The following is a 22109-nucleotide window of genomic DNA, read 5'->3' on the forward strand; positions in this document are numbered from 1 at the left end:
CAAAGGCAATGTTGGGCCAGCACATTTAATTAAATTTTACTCCCAGTTTCTTTAATGAAGGATGTCTACAGTTAGACACAGCTGTATACCTTATTACAAAGAGAAGTGGATGCATTACAGTGTCAAGAGAAATATTGACCATAACTAAAATACTCTTGATTGTTCTGAAAATTCAACAGAACACCAAGCTTGACATACCTCACGAGGTAGTTAAACACTGTGCAGCATTTTAACATCATCATGTTACTGATCAGCCAGCCTTTAATGTGAGCGACAACATCAGTTAAATACATATACATATATGTACTTGAACTCTCTCTTCCTTCCCCTTGCCATGACGTGGATAAATAGGATAACGTTACATCAGCAGTTATAAAAATATAAAGAAATACTGGAGTGCTCCCAAATTTCTTACTAAATTTAAAAATATGAACTCCACTTTTATGAATCCATGTAATCATAAATACCATACTTCCGACCCATGAACACAAGAATGAACCAGTGTGTTTACAATACAGTCAGCAACACAAGATTTGCAACCCTTAAGAGACCTATATTTTATATTCACTGTTCCAAGAGCATTTATGCTTCATACTAAAAGCAAACAGATAACATGTACACGGCCTCTCCTTGGTTTCTGGAGTCCAATAAAAGCCAACTGTGAAGATATTTTTATACTGCAAGTGTCAGAAGTTACAGGTCTAGATGCGAGTAAGAAAGCCCAGATTGAGGCTACTCGGGATTTGGATGGTGTCCAGAGCCACAGAGGAAGGTGTGAACGGGAGGGTGACGGTGAAGATTTTCTTGGCATCCATCATCAAAGTGGATGACTCAGCTCTGTCTTTCAAAAGGTTCTAAAATGCAAAGCAAACAAACAAAGCCAGATAAAGAAACATATTAAACATCAACATAATAGTAAAAGAGGACAAAGCTTTACTCACTTTAATCGTTGTGATGAATGAAGGTGACACTCTCTCTTCAAACTCAATCACCGGTGTGTACAAGGTCAATACTTTGACAATCTGTCAACAATAAACAAACGGCAATCAGAGCACGAGCAGGATTAACTGTCTACAGATTAACAAAGCTGAGTCTTAACTGATGATCAACCTGCGCTGTGGTGAGGCCAGTGCACATGTTGCAGATGGCTTGGGCATCTGCTTCAGTCTTTTTCTTGATCTGTAGAAGCTGTGCAGCCTGTATGAGAGGCTCCAGAGTTTCTTTTGCACCGCAGTCTGTCAGCTCTCTCTCAGCCAGCCACTCCTCCAGCTGCCATACATTGTACCTGAACCCAGAGAATACAGATTAAGCTCCATACTGCCCAGGTAAGTTCTTCCATCATTCTTCTATCCAACCACAGAAATTAAAACAAATATAAAAAACAGATATGTATTATATTACCTGAAAACTCTGCTACCTTTATGATTTTGGCAGTGCTATTTGTTAACCTCATATTCAAGGGTAAAGGTCAATTAATATAGTATTTATGTTAGGATCAGTTGATGCCCTCTTCATGTTTTCTCTCTGGTGAATGCCCAACTCAAATCAAAAAGTTGTCTCAAATGGTATTACCTTACATTTTGCTCTTTGAAATAAAGCTGGGTCCCTAGATTTCTCTCCCATCGTTCTCCCAGCTAGATCTCATTCAGTGTGCCATCAGTGACCTTGACATTAGTTTGGGTGAACCTGGCTCCCCTCAGACCCCATCTTAACCATCTCTCCTGAGTTACCATTGTGCATTTGAACTTGTTAATCATATGAACTGTTTTCCAAATGTGTTTGCTTAAGAAATGGTGAAATGTGTTTAAAAACCTCCTTTGTATTATATCTGGAATATTTATATTTCATGTAATGATGCAGCTATAAAATAATAGCATCTTCTTTACCTGGACAGCCAGGTAAATTATATGCAGTACGTGATCAGTCTGTGTCAAAAGGGGGAAACTTCAGATTAAAATCAAGGTCTAAACATATAAGGCTAATGTAACACAACTCAGTAAGATGGGACTGAGGTCTTGTGTTTGAAATTCATACCTGTAATTCAAATACGACAAGCAGCCGTGTATTTTATGTCTTGACTTTTGAATGCTGATTGATGATAAAGCAGAAATCTTGCCTGATATAAATAATAGACTATCATTTTTATTTTTTAATTTTTTATCTTCACTCTCTTTACCATCTTTTTTTGTTTTTCATGCCCAGTGTGTGTTTGGCTGTACCTGATCTGCAGGCCTTTACCCCAGGAGCACATGTCCTTCCGCAGCAGCAGGTGGTTGAGTGTGACCGCACAGATGATGTAAAACTGCTGCTTGACCACCTGTTTAATGAGGTCTGAGTCCATCCCATGCTGACTCATGGTGGTGTGGAAGAGGCCAAGACGCTGCAGGAGGACCTCCATTGTAACAGCCCCCTCTTCTGAGAAACTGGTGCTCCTCTTCCTCAGGCCTGTTGGTTTGGACCCTAAAACACCATGGATTGTCTCGTTCTCCAGCATGCTCGAAACTACACATAAGACACAAATTGTAGATGACAGACTTAATAACATATGTTGTTACTTGTTAAGTATCATTAGATTACGTCTCCTCACCTATGAGGTGCTGCAGGATGTCCTCCATACATTTGATGAGTTGACGGTAAATCTGAATGGCCAGATCGCCAAAGACCTGCTGGTACTCTGATAGTTCAAAATTGGTCAAGCAGTGCTCATTCTGCTTAGCCGTGTTGTGCACTATAAACACCTGAAGTCCACAAAAGTCGTACAGATATGTAGGATTAATTAAGTTCTATGTACAGCTACATACATAACACTGGTATACTGGCAAACTTTCAAGCTTACCTCATCACCACTGTACTGCTTCAGACAGTGCATTAACCGGCAGGAGTTAGCCAGCCAGAAAGACACCACTTCAAAGTCATTTCCTCTCCTCTGCAGAAAGATTATAAAAATTAAATCAAACTAAAAGCGTCACTTACTTTAATAATGCAGATTTAAGTTATATACTGCACCTTGATGACCCCTTTGATGCTGCTGATGGTTGAATTTAGCAGAGCGCTAACTCTCTGATCGTCATTCACAATGTCTGCATATCGTACGCACATGAAGATGATGTAGGCAGGAAGGCCTGGAGTGAAGCTGACAGCAACGCCGCGAGGCTTCAGATCTGAGCAGATTGAACTATTTCATTACAAAAAACATCAACCACATTTTATTATTTCCTTGAACATATGTTTGTCCCACCTATGACCAGATTCTTAAGCAACCGGCTCTCGTCACCCTGCTTGTACTCCAACATGCCCTGGTACTCCTTCTCCTTGCGGGTGATGTTCACTGCTCTGCCAGGAGGACTCACCACTGAGCGTCTGTTCTCTTGCTCAGTGCTCACTAAACACAGCAATAACATGAGCAATGACAGGATTATTGCTAACATGCTCTTAAAAATAAGTGTAACTATGTACAAACTCAGTTCTTTGTGGTTACCTTCAAAATCTTCAACCTTTTTCATGTAAAGCTTAAGTTGTTTTTTCAGCTTTCTTATGGTTTTGTCTTGTTTCTCTTGCTGTTCCAGAAGTTCCTAAAATTCCATGATTACATTATTACTTTAAGGCTAATACATGGCAGAGAGGTATTTGTTACTGAAACTGTGAAACTAAAAGTATTACTAATATTGCTATTACTACCACTTTAAGGCAGAGTGATAGATGTTGGATAAACCCACCAGGCTCTCTCTGGTCAGCCGTGTAATCTCAAGCTTCAAGCTTGCTTCAATTCGGGCATCTTCAGGCAAAAGGAGGCTCTGAGCCAACATCTTCTGCTGCTGCTCCTTTTCATCCTTCAGCTTGTTCATCTCCTCTACCAGCTTCATGTACCTCTCATTGTGAACCCGTTCCTGCTCGTGCATCTGGTACTCCAGAAGCCTGCAGGATGGAGGGATAGCTTTCAATGGCCTTGAACATGAACTTGCTTTAATAAGTCCTGACTATTATTACTTCATTACCTATTTGTCTCTTTCAAGCCTTCATAAGCCAGCCACAGCTCTCCATCTTCATTCAGTGTGTGGATGTCAGTGGATCTGAGTAATTGGAGCATCACAACATGAAAGTTCATTTTAAGACATTCTAACTCCACATAAGATAATATACAAATAATAAATAATAACAACTCATAAGTTAAAGTATGACACAAGGGCAGTTGAGATGATATGGCATCAAATCCTTCAAAGCTTTATGGTACTTTGTGGTACTTTCAAAAGTCATACAACAATAATTTACAATTAAATAATTACCTAAATTAATCAGATTCTGATGCACACAAGCAATGTTCCTAATTTTTCATGTGTCTGAGCGAACACACAAACTCTCTGAGCGGTCCCTTGGACCACTGTGAGCAACAGCAGACGTGTGCACTGTGGTCACGCCAGCATCGAATCCATCCAAGTTACATGGTTTATTAAAATAATCAAATTACAGCATTTACATTTATGTTAGACTACTTTTAATTAACTGCTTTAGCCCACTTACAATGAAAATTTAAAAAAAAATCTTGTTCATGACCTGTGTAGCATGTAGCACACTATTGGAAGTAAAAATAACTTGAACTCCAGTTTTGAAAACACAACTTTCTTTTTTTTTCTGACTTGTATTATGAGTATGAGTCTGTGGTCTGGGAGAGAGTCCTGTAACTCTCTGTCTGCAAAATACAGTAAATAATGACCAATGTTGGGCAATTAATTATATAGTTACTTCTTCAAAAAAGTAACTGAGTTATGTAAACAAAGTTTTTTGCAGCTGTTTACCTAAAAATGCAGCCAAGGCATTTTTTTAAATAAACATTTCAAACTATTTACAGAACAATCAGCTGTTCTGCATCAAATTTGATGCCACACAAATCATTTGTGCCGCTCCAAAAAATAATTTCTGTCCACTATGAGATAAAGGAGAACAACAGCCTGATACCTGCAGGCCTGACAACAGGAGATGTATCACTCCTGTAACACCTGTAACATTCAGCAGTCGCCTCATTGTTCTGACACACACAACAACACTATTGACTACACTACACACTAACAACATAAGATTTGCGCTAAACATCGCAAATCTCTCACATCTCAAAACACTGCCGTCACTCCTAAAACGTCCCTCTTCCTAAACAACTAAATGCCATGTTGGCATATCATTTTTTGATTGGTCGACATGGTACATTTTTCGACCAATAGGAAAGAGTGGATTTTTTTTGGTTTTGTCTTTGCTCACAGGTGGAGAGGGCTTTCGATAGTGATGTGCAATACCACCGATTTCCTTTCCGATCTGATACCAAGTAATATTCAGGGTGGTATCTACGATACTGATCTGATACCGATACTTTGTACAAAAACGTATTTTATTTATTGTATCTCAAATTATAGTTTCATAATGATTACAGGACATCAGATTACTTGTTCTTATCACTTAATAATGCAGAATTCATCATATAGAAATAAAGAACCTGAAGTTGTGCGCTATTTGAACACCTTGCCTGCCTGCAGCACTAAAGGACTCCGTGAGAGACGTCTGTCTCGCCCTAGCAGCACCTGTCCCTGTCCACTCCTCTTCAGTTCGCCTTAACGCTCGTCATATTCTGTGATATGATTTACTCTGAGGTGTTTGACAAATTTGTGGTGTTGCCACAACACCTCACTTTCTTGCCACATGTATCACAAACCATGTCTCGGCTGTTTGTGGATGTAAAATACGTCCGCACATGACTCCAATTACGCTCAGCCATTGTTGTGAGTGCGCACGCCACGGGGCTGCCACATTTATACAGCCATATTTCGCACATGACTATGAAAGGTGGAAGAGGAAGTAGTTCCTTCCAATTGTAGACAATCCGAATGAAATAGTTTCTTTCCACTGTGTTCCTGTTAATGATAAACTACAAATTTACCCTAAATTACTAAAATATCGATATTTTAATGTGAGAATCGATTCTAGAACATTAATGATTGTATCAGGAATCGATATTTCAGTATCGATCCGCACATCACTAGCTTTCGAGCGTTTTCCTTATAAAACGCAGTTTTTACCGTTTCTTCCCGCAGTAAATATAAACGACGATAGTATTCAGGAAGAAAACCAAACATTGCATATATTTTTATCATAACTCTGGTTTTACGTGGCCTATCAACACAATTTAAAAACTGGTATAAAGTCCACACTTTTTCCGTCAATTGTTCCGTCGTTCCTGCTCACATCTCCAATGGTTGTACACGTTGTCATTAACGTGGCTTCACTCCACATCACCCACGCCGCTTTGCTAGCTAAAACACCGGTGTCGGCACATAAGGACGCTGTCATAGCCTGTCAACCACGTTGATTAGCTGCGTATATACGAATGTGAATCGCATTATTGGCTGGACTATGGGATAAGGTGGCATCGTTGTAATCCCATACGGGAGCAGCCAGTACTTACTGACTAACACTGCAAAACAGAATTGTTAAAGTATTAATTTTATTTCACGTAGATTTTTTTTTTGTGCGCAACGCAGATTTTCTGTGCGCAGAGATCGTGCCAGCAGTGCACAATTGCGCACCCGCGCAGCTTAGAGGGAACATTGCACACAAGTATTAAAGCCAAAAGAGATGGATAAACCAAACAAATAATTATCTTTGCTTAACACACGAGACATTTCAGTAGTGACAGTGTTTCACCTCCCCCAGAAAAATAAAAAAAATTACCAGCCTTCTGTGTGCAAATTCAAAAATCACAAATTATTACTCATATTACCTCCAGCACACAGAAGACATTTTTTTTTTACCTTTAATGGCCTTTTTGAAAATGAATTTATTGCATTCAAATTTTTCAGGAACATTAATATTTCAGCAGAAGCCAGGAGGTCTTACTTGTGAACGTCTTGATATGAGGGGATTTCACTGAGATCCAATTTCACGCCTTCTCCCAGTGCAGAGTCCTGCAGGTCAGATCAATATTATATCCCTCTAATTACTGTTCATTATACATTTTAATGAAAATACTGTGTTTTAAATGAATGTATTTCCATTTCTTTTAATGGGAATAACAACAGTATCATTCAATTTTTCACCTTGTGTTTAAGAGCCTCTTGGCGCACCAAATGCGACCGCAGGAGCAGCACCTCCTCTTTCCTCATCTCCAGCTCCTCCGTGGAAGAATTGAGTTGCTCCAGCAGGACTTTGTAGGGCAGAGAACCAGGGGCAGGGGGCACTAAATCACTGTTCTCATTAGTCAGAGACTTTCGCAGCTCATTTAGATCCTGCTTCAATTTCTTGTTCTCAGACTCCAGTTCTTGCCGCTGCATCGAGACATTTAGAAACAAGAAAGACAAAAAAACAAAAAGAATCAATAAATATATTTTGTTTATAATCATCTTTCAGTATTTCAGTACAAAGAAAGGTTATTATAGACTGTGGTAATATGTTAAAACTATTTGTGGGCATTTTATTTCTGGTATGCTGAAACTGAACCACAGAGCATCACACCTTCAGTGTTTCCAAGTCCAGTTCTGCTCTTCCACTTGTTCTCTGTTCCTCGACCTCCTTTTATTTTGAAAAATATCAATAAATAATAATAATAATAAATAAAATCACCAAAACCCTTTAAGAAAAAAAAAAGCAGCTATGTATATTTTGCAATTTTACATTTTTGGAGAGAGAAAAATTGCATTCATACTTTTGCTTTTTCTTGCTGGTCTTCCTCTCGTTTATCCAGCTGCTGCCATAGTGACTGTTTCTCCTGCTCCAGCTCTTTCACTCTCCTCTGAAGCTTCAAGAGGACTGGCAGGTCCACTGCAGTCTGGGTCTCATCCTAACAAAACACAGAAAGCCCTGGTTGATCTCTTTAGAATCTAACTAAGAATGCTGCACTAATAGGATTATAACACAGACATTGCCAGAAAGAAATCTTCCCACAGATGATCTGAGGAAGGAGTATCCAGTGCCTAGAGGAAACCCACATAGATAACATGCGAACTCTACCCAGAACCGTCCTCTGAAGTGCCTCATAAAAACGTGTTACCTGTAAAATTCCTCATAGTACATCCCACAAAATGCTTCACAGCCACCTCAAAGCTGACAGACAGGCGAGTATTTCATACCTCTGTTTGTACAGAGCTGTCTTCACCCTCAGTAGAGCCTAAGCTCTGACTAAACTCAGATGAGTTACTGCTGTAGTTGGAGTCTGTCCTCTTCAGACTAGATTTGCTTGAAGTCTAGGTGAAAATGAAAAAGACAACATGTCATACAGGGAGTAAACATGACAAGCATTCCTATGTTTGCAGCACTTAGTCTTTGTCTAGTACTTATAGCTGGTTTTGGTATGCTCTGTAAGTCATTGTGACCATGTAAAAACTGGTCATGGTTTGTAAGTTATGCTTGAAATTCCTAATGTGTGTTTGAATACTAAGTATAGTTCCTCACAGTGTTGAGATCCATCTGTTCCTTCAGGTCTCTGTGCCGCTCCTCCAGATGCAGGTGTTCGCTCAGCAGACTTTGGTATCGAGAACGTTCCTCAGTCAAGTCCTGCTCCAGCTGTTTGGTGTTCTCAGTGTTGGTTTGAATCTCTGGGTCAAAACAGTTTTCTTTATGCATATTTTTTTTCTAAATGTCAGGAATTATCGATGACTAGTAAAGGCCTGACGGTAACCGTTTAGTACCTGTCAGCTGTTGTGCTTGTTCAGTGATTTGCTTGTTCAGTTCATCTACGTCATTTTTCAACAAGTTGTTCTTCGTGTTAAGTTCATCTACCACCTGATTGTGAGAGTGGACATAATCATCAGATATTATTTCTGTTCATTCTTTGGAAAATGACACATTTTTAAGGTCCTCTTGCCACCAAATATATGTCATATAACACTCTTTATTCAACATTTACAGTAAGGCAACTTGTTATTCTCTATAGTCTGAGGTGTTATGGAATACAATATTATCTAAATTGCATGTGACATTGTGTCATTAATCTACGATGTCACCTTTTCTTATAATTAACAGGTATGAAAGAAAGTCAGGTCAAGGTTTGAGGCAAATCTCGAAGACTGGAATAACGGCTTACCTGCTCTGTCTGCTCCTTGTAGACCTTTGTCTGCTCTTCCAGGTCGTCCTTCTCTCTGCGGGTGTTTTCCAGTTCGTGCTGGAGGAAGGAGAGCTGCTCCAGCAGTGAGGGTAGCCTCTCTGCTTTAGCTCTGGCCTCCTGCTCTGATCTACGCAGGTTTTCTATCTCACTGCTCTGTCTCTCTATCTCCATAGTCTGAGCTTTCTCCATAACACTCAGCTTCTCACTGAGTTCTCTGTTTTCCTTTTGCTGCGGGAGGGGGGGTACAAACACATGCTGTTCATGTGATATGACAACTCCCAATGAACTTTTTTCTTGTGACAGAGTAATCAAATACCTACCTCGTACAAATCTAGACCTCCATACTCACACAATACCCACCTGCTCATTTATCTTGTGCTGCAACTGCATAATCTTGTTCTCCATGCCAATATTGAGCTTCTTGAAGTGCTCCACAGAGCGTGCTTCTACTTTCAGCTTCTTTAGTTCCCTCTTTGCCCTCATGCGACGCACACAACTCTGCAGCAGGATAATGGCTGCCAGGATGCGCTTGTAATGCTGTCTGGCCAGCCAGCCTTTCACCCACTTCTGAATGACTATTGCCTTTTTCTCATACATCAACTGTGAAAACAAAGAAGGGCAAAAGCAAGTCCATAACGTCATATTTAAAAGTGAAGTAAAAGACTTTCACTTAAAAAAAATACAGTTACTTGTACATAGTGCTTATCATATATTAAAAAAATTAAGTCTGTTAGAAGTGCATCTCTGTCTTACACGAATAATCCCAGACCATTTCAGTTTCAAACGTCATTAATTACAGATTTTAACTTGAGAATCATATAGAAATAGAGCGAGCAGAAATCCTTCTTTATGTGGGTCTGCACTGTGTTTTTCTTTCTCGTAATGAGAGGTTTTCAAAAGTCACTGCTGTAAGGCAGGAGCATTAAAAAAAATAATCTGGCTTTCACTGAATGGAAGGGATGACAGGCTTGGGTTTCCGGGGGCTAAAACCCAAGGCGGAAAACAGCACATCATCACAAGGTCACAAGCCGCACTGAATTCAATGAAAAATACCACAATTAAAAGGAAGTTCAGCTACAGCTAAAATCAGGAAACTTCTAATAACTGTCTGTGTTCTCACAAGAAACTTAAAGCTCAAAACATATACTACTTGATGGCTACAGTGATGATTACCAGCAAAAACAGCTATTAAAATAATCATTTTAAATCTTACCCAGGAAAAAAACAGAAGAATACATAAGAATAAAAAGACATAACGCATAAGAATTAAACTTTAGCTTATTTTTATGCTCACTGCATTGACTTAGTGAAGGGGTTGGGAAGACTGCCTTTAAATATAATGTGTTCAGATGCTAAATACGTCTCATTTGTAACATATCCCACATTATTAGGCAAAGATGCTCTTTTTCCCATATTTAGTTTGTCGGTATATGGTCAACTTATATTGTTTATTTTTTTGTTTATTGATTAGCATTCAAATCTCTCAATGAATACAGAAGAAAAAAAAAATAGGTAGGATATAGTAAACGTCTAAAGATCAACATGATGTTACCTTATGGTACTGCTTTCTAGCCATGTGGGCCCTCCAGAAGCACTGAACAGTGATAGCTGCAGAACGCTGCTGCTGGTAGAGTTTCCTTTTCGACCACATTCGCACATTGCGCTGAATGATAATAGCTGCTCTGGTTTGCAGCAGAAACTTGGCATAACTGACAGAAAAAAGCATTTCAGAAATACATCTAAAATATCCATAAAGTTTCTAAAATCAAACTTCTGCTCTTGTTTGGCATCCCCACTTACCAGCGTGCCTGGTGACCCCGTACACGTTTCTGAATAGTAATGGCAGACTCCCTCATCCTCAGGTACTTTTTGCGTGCCAGCCAGCAGCGAATAGTCTTCTGGATGGAGACACAAGCCATACGCAATTTGTCCGAGCGCAGCTTCTCCAAGAAAGCCACCTGGCCAGCTCTGAAGAAGATCTTGTTTTTGCCAAACTGGTATTTCCCCTGGTCCTAAAACAAAATTAAAAAAAAAAAACAAAAAAAAAACAGTCCAATATGTATTACATCACATTAAAGTGAGCCTGTGAAAGCTGATTTTATAAAACACACCCATACCTTTATAAGTTTTTCCAGGAGATTTTTGCAGGCCTGTTTTCTATCAGGAAGCAAGTCCTTTTGCTTCATGAGAACCCGATAGCGGCTAAAAAATTCCTGATAGGTCCACCTGCAATAATCAGATCATAAATTATATCTATAATTTATATAGGATTATCTATTGCAAACATTTTTTAACAGCTTCTCGTGGCTCTTTGCTCTGTATCAGAAGTGCTTGCTGATATGCTACCTTGATGGGAAGCCTGCAGCTGAGATCCGGATAGTTTCGAGGATGCCACATGCTCGAAGCTGTTGTACAGCCCTCACAGGGTCCAATCTTTATTTAAAATAACATAAGCGCAGAACCTTTAATCTGTTCTTGTCGAACATAGCTGTATGAAGAAAAAGTGGGAAACAAAAAAAACAACAACAAAAAGCAAAATCTGCCTCACGTGAACGGAGCTTTATGGTCATTTGGTTTGATGCAGCGCACGTAGTGAGGAGTTGTAGCATTCAGTGTTTCCATCAGCAAATGCAGGGACTGTCGAAACTGAATAAAAAGACAAGAATTAATTCTTCCTAAGAGAATAAAAAAAATACAATAATTAATATGGTCAATTACTATAAATTTCCACGTTTGTTTTAATTCTCCCCCATCATGCAAGGATCCTAAATAGACTTGAACCTGAACAGCTGATACAATGTCCACAATCATGCATGCTCTCCAGGCTTTGAGAACAGGGACTTCAGAACTATCAAACATCACATTCACAACGCTTCTTTATAATTTAACAGTTATAAAGAAGGGCAAAATAAACCTTAAATATGAGTACTTTAGTGAACATGGAGTACAAATCAACAGTTAAATCAAAGCATATCGGCTTCTCTGTCTGTTCTGCACAAGCTGGTTATTACAGGTTTAACTAACACTGTGATAAATTCATCTTTACAATGGTTATGCTTACATAATGAGACACTGTACCACTTTACAGAATTCATTAGCACACAGTTACAAGAAAGACCAGCTAAAACCCTGTAATTCTGTCCAATGTCATGGCCGTCTATAGTACGAGAGTTATGTGAGTGGAAATGTCAAAGTTCCTTGGGGTAGTTGCCACTCAACTGGCTGTACATCCAACCTTTATGCTGAGAAGGCCAGAGAAGCCTGGGTTCCACCCCAGACCATATTCTTCATGCCTCCCTCACTTTAACCCTAATTTCCTGTTTGCTCGTTAATGTTCTACCAAAATATAGACTGAAAAAAAAAAGGGGAAAAAAAAAAAAAACAGTCAAAGAGTTACCTGTGAGTCATTTTCTCACCTGCAGTCCAACAGTCTTCTTAGTATCCTTCTTAGCTGATCCAGCCCTTCCAATGCTGCTTGTAAGTTTGTTAGAAGAATTTGCTGCCTTCTCATCATCCTCAAATAGCTTCAGCAGCAGATCAAACTGAAACAACAGAAGTAATCAGTGAACAGCAGATGGCAGCATTTTCAATGCGGACAAGTGTGTACTTCCTTCAATAGTTATGCCTGAACAATTCAAGGGTGTGTGCCCACAAACTTACGACATTTGATCTTGGCTAAGTGATGCTGAAATTTAAACCTTCCGAATACTTTTACACAAAAAAACAAAAACAAAAAAAAACCTTGAATATTAGCAGAAATGAGAATATAATAAACAACAGAAAGTTTATAAGTTCACCTTGCTCTTTTTCAGCACATTAATCTGTTCTTCATTGACTGTGTCCTTATTTTTCTCCAGGAAGCCCACACACTGATACTCCACCTAGGCACAAAGGACCAGGTCAGACTGTGTTCTCTCACTAAAAGAGCAAAGATCATATTCACCCAAAGCCTGAAGCAGACTGAGTGGTATGGCTTCAATAAACAGAATCATATGAATCAAACATTTGTAGGAAAGGTATGGATTTTGACTTTGCAGACAGGTACAACTTCACTGTTTTTAGTTTTGCTTAGTAAATGAGTCACACATCCGTCTGTTTCCACACTGCTTGTTCTGTTCAGGATATGGAGAGCTGGAGCCAATCCCAGCACACACTGGGCAAAAGCATGGGTTTATACCACAGAGTAGTCAGTAACCAATCAAGTCACAAGTACACACATTTGCACACACAAGCAATTCAGTTAAAGTTCATTTGAGACACCTGGAGAAAACCCACGAACACAAAACAGAAAAAGATCCTGAACCCTTCAAGCTGAAGCAAGGGCACATTAGCGTAAGCCATACAATTCCTTTTCACCTTGTCAGCAAAGTGGTGGATGATGAAAGCTCTATTTGACAACCTTGGTTTTTCAAAGTGAGCATTCTGCTTCAGGAGGTTGTTGTACAGCTTCTGTGCCCATGTTTCGTCAGATCCTTTGGGCATCTGTGGAAAGAGGAAGAGCTGACACATCAGTTAGTCACGGCATTACTCATAACCTCCAAGCACAGTGTGGCGGAGAGTCTGAAAAGCAGCTGGACACACTTCTGGTGGGAAGAAAATAAACAAAAACGGCATTTTACCTTACACTCCTCATCCAGAAGGTCCAGGACGCCCAGTTTGGCTTCGATGAGATTAATACAAGGCTGATTGTCATAGAAGTCAATCAGTGTCCAAGGGATTTCCTCTTTCATGTACTCCTCTTGTTCCAGTTTGAAGACATGCTGGAAAGAATGGGAGCTAAAAATGATTTACAGGTACTGTATGTTTTGACAAAAAAACAAAACATAAGATAATAAGATCTGTCATTATTGTTCTAAATAAATAAATATGTAAAACCATTTTGAAGAGAAAAAGACACATACCAGGTTGAACTGTTGTTGAAGCTTTTCATTTGCATAGTTGATGCAGAACTGTTCGAAGCTGTTGATGTCAAAAGTTTCAAACCTGAGGAAAAATACAAAGTTAAATTAAAAACAAACATATCTGGTGAACTGCAGAGTATAAACAGAGAAATGAACAGCAAAGCTAGTGTTCAAAAACAGACCCGTAAATGTCGAGCACACCAATGAATGAGTGCTGCTTCACTGTGGATTTTAAGGCACTGTTGATACTGTCCACAATCCAGCTGAAGAGTCTGGCATAAATGTGTTTGGCTAGGGCATCTCGGCCATAGATCGCATTAACTTTGGGAACAGGCTTAACAAAGGTTTCCGTGGTTGTCTTGAGCTTCCTGTGGCATAACCAGTGGGCCATTTCTTCGCAAGGCACTCCCATCAGGTCACAGAAAACCATCAGGTGGACATCATCCTGCTGGAAATACATGAATAACATTGATCTGATAAAGACCTACACATCCTCAAAGCAACATTCATACAATTATATATTTTTTAAAATTATAAAATTGTATGTTGTGTCCTGTGAAAAATAATGTTTACCTTTATGCTGCATCTGTCTGTTGACTGTTCTTTTACCTCCACGTTGCTAAGATGAAGAATAGCTGACAGAATTTGGTAAATTTCCATTTGATCACTTTCCCCAATTCCTACAATCGAGACAATAAATGTGGATTTATAATGTCACTGAGTCCAAAACCAAGACTGTAAAGATGAATGACAAATGAACCCTTGACCCCTATAGGGAGGGGATCCCATATTTCTATAAGAGGGGGGCTTTAGTTAATTGCCAGCATATAGCCCAATTTAATCTCAAGTGGGCTGGACAGAAAACATGTTTACTTAATGTAAAGAAGTGCATGCATGTTCTACAATGTTTGCATTTAAGGAACCACATGAAGTTCATTTCTGTAATGTTTCACATTATAATTCACACTGGACCTGCAAAGCACAGAGAGTACAGTTTGTGTAACTATTTTACTGTGTATGAAGCAAACAACTTGTGGCCATCCAAAAATACTTTCTGCACAATTTAATATCACTCTTTCACAGTGTTCAGATCACTCCATCAAAATTGAAGATATCATGCTATCCAGAGGCTGAATTAGACCTACTGGCCTGCCAGTTCTAGCCCCTGGGCAACATGTTTGATGCCACTGCCTTAAAGCAAAAGTAACTCCAACTCAATACGAAGTTATTCTAAATTATTATCTTTACAAAGAAACATTTTTCCCCCAAAGGGAATTGTTCTTTCAGCAAGAAAATGGCCAGACTCGTTGGATCTCACGAGTCACTGATAGTTTTGAAAATGAAAATAATGTGAATTAAATGTTGCGTCCTTTCCACTTTGGGCTTATGTGTCAAACAAAACTCTACAACACAATCATCAAACAATCTGTTCTACATGCACATGTAAACCTTACTAAAACACAGCAAACACTCACCTAACAGTGAGAAAGACCTACGGGTATTGCACATTTCTTTGGCATCATCCACTCCATCTATGACTGGGCTCTGACCCTGGTTAGTGCAGGGGAAGTCATCTGCGCAACCTTACCTCATTAGTGAAAGAAAATACTATATTAATACAGACAACTGCAATTGCAAAATGTTTTATTTTTATTTTTTTAAATGCCTAAAGGAAATTTATATTTTAGAGAATTGCACACCTAACCTGAAGGCTTTGAACTCTGGTAAATGTGAAGAGGCACATAGCTGGTAGAATATATGGTAGTTCCTTTCACCGTGGGCCTAAAGTTGTGAATACAGATGTAACATAGTTACCACGAAAACGTACAACAAAGAAAACTTAGTAAAATTAGGCAGAAATTCAAACTAAATGTTGCCTTAAAAATAGCTGGTGTTTTCCCAGACAGATCAAACAGTGGGTTGTTTATGGTTCATTGTTACTACACTGCGCATTAAACACACTGTTACACAAACATTACAGTGCTTTAAAATAGCTTCATATTCAGGAGAAATGCTTCATATAAAAAGATAAAATATTCAAGTAAAATCCAAAGAAATGAAATTTACCTGAAACACAACTCGAGACTTTTCCAGTAAGTAGGTTCTCATGTTAGCCCCAGTTATACAATACTTCGTGTCAAACCCAATCTCAATGTATTTTCCAAAGCGGCTGCTGTTGTCGTTCCTTGTTGTCTTCGCATTTCCGAGGGCCTACATAAAACATAAAAAGTTTCAGTTCAACAAGTTAAAATAAGATGAAGCTCTGACCATGGACAGGGAATTCTGATGTAGATGATCAGGCATGTGTTGGGCACTCAGAAGTGATAGTTGCAGGGTTTTCTGTAAAGGTCCCGGTCTGCTGTTCTGAATTCTAATCTATTTCTAATTTATTTGTCTTGCTGCAGTTGTCGTGCTCAAACAATCTGTTAGTGCTTAGTGGCATAATCAAAAGCCACGTAGGCATCAGGGTAGATCAGAATCAACCCACGCAACGCTGTGTTATTTCTACTGTGACAGGAGTGTTCATCCCAACAGTGAAAGGGTATTTCTAAATTAATTGTTGCAGAGACATGTAGACCACAGGCAGAGAAAGTTGCATCATGATTTACACTACAGTTGCAATTAAATGAAATGAAAGGGTAAATAAGTTTTTTTTAAAAACAACAACAACAAAATTGGACACAAAACTGAAAACAATGACACAAGTACAAATTTAGTGTATAACATAAATAACATCAATATTCGTACAGATGTTCAGTAACTTTTAATATCTTCTATTTTTGTCCTAAGTCCTTTACCTCCATTATGGGACTGGATGCAAGAACTCGCTCCTCCACATTGGCCTCTCCAGAGGAGCTGACTGTTGCAAAGTAACGCATTGCGTACTTGGCAGAGACGGTTTTGCCAGCCCCAGACTCACCACTTACTATAATGGACTGATTTCTTTCATCCCTGGATGAAAGTGTCATACAGACTGAACATTAGTAAGAGGAAATACAAAAGAATTGACTTGCTTTAAAGTTTAACATGATATGTACTTTGAAATGTCAACACCTGGCCATCTGTTTGTATGCCTCCTCTGCGACTGCAAAGATGTGGGGATCCATATCCCCCATGTTTTGTCCGCTGTAGGCATTAATGATGCCAGCGTCATAGATGGGCAGTCTCTCATACGGATTGATGGCAACCAGGACAATTCCTAAAAATCAACCACAAGAAAAATGTTCACACTCAATTACAACATCATGAATTGTCTAAAACTACTTCTTCCCATGTATTTAAACTCCACCACGGCAAACAAGCTGCAAAAGCAGACTGGTTATTGGATTGTTAAACATATTACTCAAATTTGGTAAATGAAAATATCTCAAAAGTATTTACAGTGGAACCAAAACAATTTCACTTTCTTTATATCCAGAAATACATAAATATGACAGAAATTAACAAACATGAATGAACATCAGTCTCTTAATCTGATAAAGCTGATAATATAGTTTTTTGGGGGGAAAAAACAGCTTGGGTACGACAAATGATGTTAAGCCCTCCACTAGAAAGAAGTCTGTACATATATATAGTATGTGTATATACACACACACACATGTGTATGTATTACTTAAACTTGCATTGTTTCTGACAGCCACCAGGGGGTAAGTAAAGTAAGTAAAAATGTATTTATATAGCACCTTTCAAGATAAAAATCACAAAGTGCTTCACAGTGAAGCTAAAACATAAAAACAAATATCAACTAAAAGCAAGTTTAAAAAGATAAGTTTTTAGCCCTTTTTTTAGAAGAGACCACTGAGTCCACAGATCTCAAGCTCAAAGGGAGAGAGTTCTACAGTCTGGGGGCCACAGTTACAAAAGCTCTGTCGCCTTTTGTTTTCAGCCTCGTGATACCATTATGGATGAAAAAAGACTTGTGAAAGAGTCTGGGAGAAAATAATCCAGGATATGCTCACAATGACTTCTGACTGGCACGTCTTTTTTCAGTGAGTATGTTGTTTCACAGTTAGAGCCACACCTCGCTCATCACATCCACACACAGGCAGTGACTCTGGCAACCAGAGACCCTAGAAAGGGATGACATTCGTCATCCATAATTTGTTGCACAATAGCTATATTTGTAATTTTGTCTCTGTATACCACCACCAGGGACTTAAAACAATCAAGATCTGACTGAAGCATAAGCTTCCAGCTTTATTTCAAGGAGTTAAAAAATAAAATGGCAATTACTGTTTTAGAAATTTTATCAACTTTTATTTTCAAGCAGGGCTAGGTGAGGCCTGTACCATCAGTGTTTCAAGACAAATTGAGACGACATATTATTTGAAGTGAATTCAACGTTGAATTTGCATATTATAGCTTTTCACTGTAATTTTAAATATGAGGCTCAGAGAGATGTCAGTGCAAGTAAGAGAGGAACTCTTTAGGCTGGGGGAAAAAACTAAAAATAAACCTGTCAAAGAGATAGCAATAATTTTAGGAGCAGCCAACAAACAGTCTTAAAAAACAACAACAGTAAGTCCAGCAACACAAAAAGACATGAAAGACCACAAAAGACCACTAAAGTGCATGATGACAGAATTATTTCCAGGGATAAGAAAAACTATTTCACAACATCTAACCAAGTCAAGAACACTCTGCGACTAAATGTCAAGCTTTATGATCAAGAGACACTTTCATGAGTATAAATACAGAGGGTTTACAAAAAGATGCAAACCACTTGTTATACTCAAGAACAAGAAGACCAGATTTTGCCAGAAATCGTCTAACAGAGGCAGCACAGTTCTGGAAAGAAAGAAAAAAAATCCTTGTACAAATGAAAAGGTGAACTTGATCTGAAGCATAACACACTCTGTAAAACATGGTGGAGGCAATGTTATGGTGTGGCCATGCATGGCTGCCAGTGGAACTGGGCCACTAGTGTTTACTGATGATGTGACTGCTGATAGCAGTAACAGGATGAAGTGTGCAGGGCTGTACTCTCTGCTCAGATTCAGCCAAATGCACCAAAACTGATCAGACAGAGTTTAATATTGTAAATGGATAATGACCCAAAGCATATTGCAAAAGTACCTCAAGAGTTTTGTAAGGCATATTCTTGTGAATGTCTTCAATTCAGTGTCTCCAGTCAGACACCTGATCTCAACCCAAAAAGAGCATGCTTTTATTTACTGAAGACAAAACCAAATCTAGAAAGATCCACAAACAAGCACCAGGATTTTCAACCAGAAATCAAAAACAATCTCTATTGTTAAAATGACTGTTAGTTTTACAATTAACAATTAGCTCTGAAAAACGCCCCTTTGATTAAAGCTGAAAAATTGCAATTCAATCACATCTTGATTGTTTGAAAAATTTGTTATATGAAAATCCACAGGTGTTGTTGGTGTTGAGAGGCAATACTTCAAAAGAAATGTGGTTTTATCCAACTAACTATGGATCTGGAACTACATGACAGGGTGGTAAATATATTAGAGGCTTACCTAGACTCATGCAGAAAACAAAATATTCACAGAACTCAATGCAGTCCTGTGAAAATCTAAATATGCTCTTACTGATGGTATAGGCATTAACAGGGTAAAAAGCAGGTTCAGCTAATCAAATGACCTGTAGTTAACTGATCATCCACAAATATGACCACCATAGCACCATATAAAAACCAAACAGAGCAGCACAAACACCTGTAATCAACTTTGAACCATGGTGGTGGAGGGGTGATGATTTGGGCTTGTTTGCACACACAGGATCTGGTCATCTTGGAGTCAGAGTTCACCAAAATATTCTAGAGCCAATGTGTGGCCCAGGCTGCCTACAGTCAAAATAAACGTTGTTTTTCACATTATTGTAGGCAACAGGAGCACAGGAATGTCCACTGGGAACCAACCGCCGGCTACAAGGTGGTAAAATCAAGTATCCATTAGCTTTCACTTAATTCACTTATTTGAAGTATCCTGTATTATATGGTGCTGTGTTCCTTCAAAAGCGACCTGCAGCACATACATCAGCATAACGTAGTGCAGATTATGTCAGAGTGTACAGTGAGCAGAGCTCCAAAGTCTACAGTGACAGTGATAGTGCGAGTCAAAGGAAATGTCGCTCATTACCACAGTATGTGTAAATCAACCTGGAGTCGATAAAGCGCACTTTGAGGTTGTGTAGCACTGCTGGCTCATGGAGATAGCTGAGAGCTGTGAGGTCATTCTCCCCCACCAGGATATCTGGGTTTCTTAGTGGTGGCAGGTTGTTGGTACGTGGGTCTATTTTGTGCTCCACTTTCTAGAAAGACACAAAAAGGTAGCAAAACATGAAGAAGAGAAGAGAGTAAGTTGCTTCCACTTTTAGGGAATGGCATCACCAGGTGTGCCTAATGATGAAGCTAAAAAGCAGCCACTGTGCTCCCCCTGTTCATGTTCACTCACGATAAAGCTTTGGCCTCATTTTCATACCTGCTGTGCATGCCCAAACTCGACATCATAGCTGCAGGCAGCAGCATAGCTGAGGATAACTCTTTCACCACATAATTTTTTCCTATTTTCCACCTATTTTGAAGCCAGCAAATGAATTTGTTGACTTCTTTAAGTGTTTTTTAAGGATTTTTGTGCGCTCATCAAACAACTCAGCTGTCTCAAATAATCCTTCAGGGCACATAGAAATTTATGAGGCTCTGTTGCCAGCGTTCCTGCAGAGAAATGTGCGCATGGCTCTCAGACAGAAGATCAATGTCCATTTCAGTGCCTCTGTGTGAAACTCTTGTGTGTCCCGTATGTACAGTAGTTGGTATTTAATTGTCTCACCGTGCCATTCTCCAGCTGCAGAGACAGCGTCTGGTCGCCAGGAGTGTAGTCTTTGGTAAGCTCTGCTGATTTCCACACTTCTGCTGCATCTGGGAGCCATACACGGGCATACTGAGGGGAAACGGGTCAGAGCCATTCAAGCATTGCACTTACAGAAACCGTACAAAAAACTACAGCATAAACATCAGTGACAGGAAAATTAAAGAATAGCAATTATGAAGCTGCCAGACAGCATTCACTCATATCATCAGCGCTGACACAGTCTAAAGGTCTGATTTAAAGACCTTTACTAAATGAAGAGTTCTTATACTCTTCATTTAGTAAACTCTTCATTTAAGCGGACACTCCTATGAGAAAAACGCCATACTTGACAGTTACCTAAAAGTTAACTAACTCAGCTGGGTGGAGAAGCTGGATACCTGATAGTCAAATTCAAACCTACCTTGGAGTAAAGTTCAGCGGCTGCCATCTCTTTAACGTCCTCAGTGAGCCTGCTCAAACGTTTTCCTACCGCGAAGAGAGGCGCCGAGCATTTTTACTGACTCCCGGAGTAGAATACCATTAACTTTTCTCCTCTCCTCCTCCGCTCTCTGGGACTCCGAGCGCCTAGCGGAGAGTGGGATTCAACACATGCGCGTGCTCAGGCACGGTTTGCTCTCGTGCGTCTTGAGTGCCTCCCAGCGGCCAGCAAACTTATCTCAGCCCGCGAGGACAACGCCACACTGTAACCGCGGAACTACTAATTATAGTGGAAAATATTACTCTTTCGAAATCATTACTTGTCCACAGGGAGCATCACGGGGCACTGCGCAGAAGATCACATCTTCTTGTATTAACGAACTGTTTTTGCAGGGCAGTGGAAAAAGTATTTAGACGGTTTTTTTCTGTGCCCGAGTAAGATGTGCTGTGCATAATGTGACCTTTCACTTACTTCATATCAGTCTGCTTCTTAGATATGAAGAGAAAATCACATTATTAAATTACGTTAAAATATAGGAAATGTTGTTAGTCAAAACACATTTGAGTGAGTTTTTCAAAACCCAACAATGACATAAGATTGCGTCAATGCTGTAGAAACATTATTATTAGAATGAATATTCTTTCATCATAGGTTTGTCTGAACATGAGTGGAGCACTTTGAATGAATTGAATGAAATAGCAATATGGACTTTTGTTAGTCATTTAAGTCAAACTATTGCCACCATGCTTCCGTTTGTCTGTAGGTTGATGAGAGGCTGAGGTTGTTTCACTTTAAGGATAGCCAGATTGAGATGCTTCATGGGCCGGTTCCATTTGATTATAGTCTTTACCTGAAGTCAAAGTCCTGTT

The 22109-nt window shown here is 39.3% G+C and overlaps 1 protein-coding gene across 1 annotated transcript; it reads right to left on the minus strand.

Annotated features, from left to right (window-relative positions):
- Positions 1-589: 589 nt before the first annotated feature.
- Positions 590-21431, minus strand: LOC146382772 (unconventional myosin-Va-like). The gene is made up of 40 exons (XM_084933606.1): positions 21223-21431; positions 20781-20891; positions 20091-20262; positions 17038-17182; positions 16782-16935; positions 16051-16194; positions 15684-15765; positions 15459-15566; positions 14557-14663; positions 14166-14431; positions 13984-14065; positions 13702-13842; positions 13439-13564; positions 12880-12963; positions 12499-12624; positions 11631-11728; positions 11429-11515; positions 11200-11308; positions 10883-11094; positions 10635-10791; positions 9443-9682; positions 9062-9310; positions 8667-8760; positions 8431-8573; positions 8109-8222; positions 7685-7819; positions 7495-7551; positions 7080-7307; positions 6880-6947; positions 3996-4070; positions 3717-3915; positions 3479-3572; positions 3239-3382; positions 3007-3161; positions 2837-2926; positions 2588-2738; positions 2220-2502; positions 1111-1285; positions 942-1022; positions 590-854 (listed from the first exon to the last, which is right to left on the minus strand). The coding sequence occupies exons 1-40, from the start codon at positions 21247-21249 to the stop codon at positions 702-704; spliced, it is 5466 nt and encodes a 1821-aa protein (XP_084789732.1). The 5' UTR covers positions 21250-21431; the 3' UTR covers positions 590-701.
- Between the last annotated feature and the right edge of the window lie 678 nt (positions 21432-22109).

This window comes from Perissodus microlepis, chromosome 7, assembly GCF_051167445.1.
Source record: "Perissodus microlepis isolate ML-2025 ecotype Zambia chromosome 7, ASM5116744v1, whole genome shotgun sequence".
Taxonomy (NCBI): Eukaryota; Metazoa; Chordata; class Actinopteri; order Cichliformes; family Cichlidae; genus Perissodus; species Perissodus microlepis.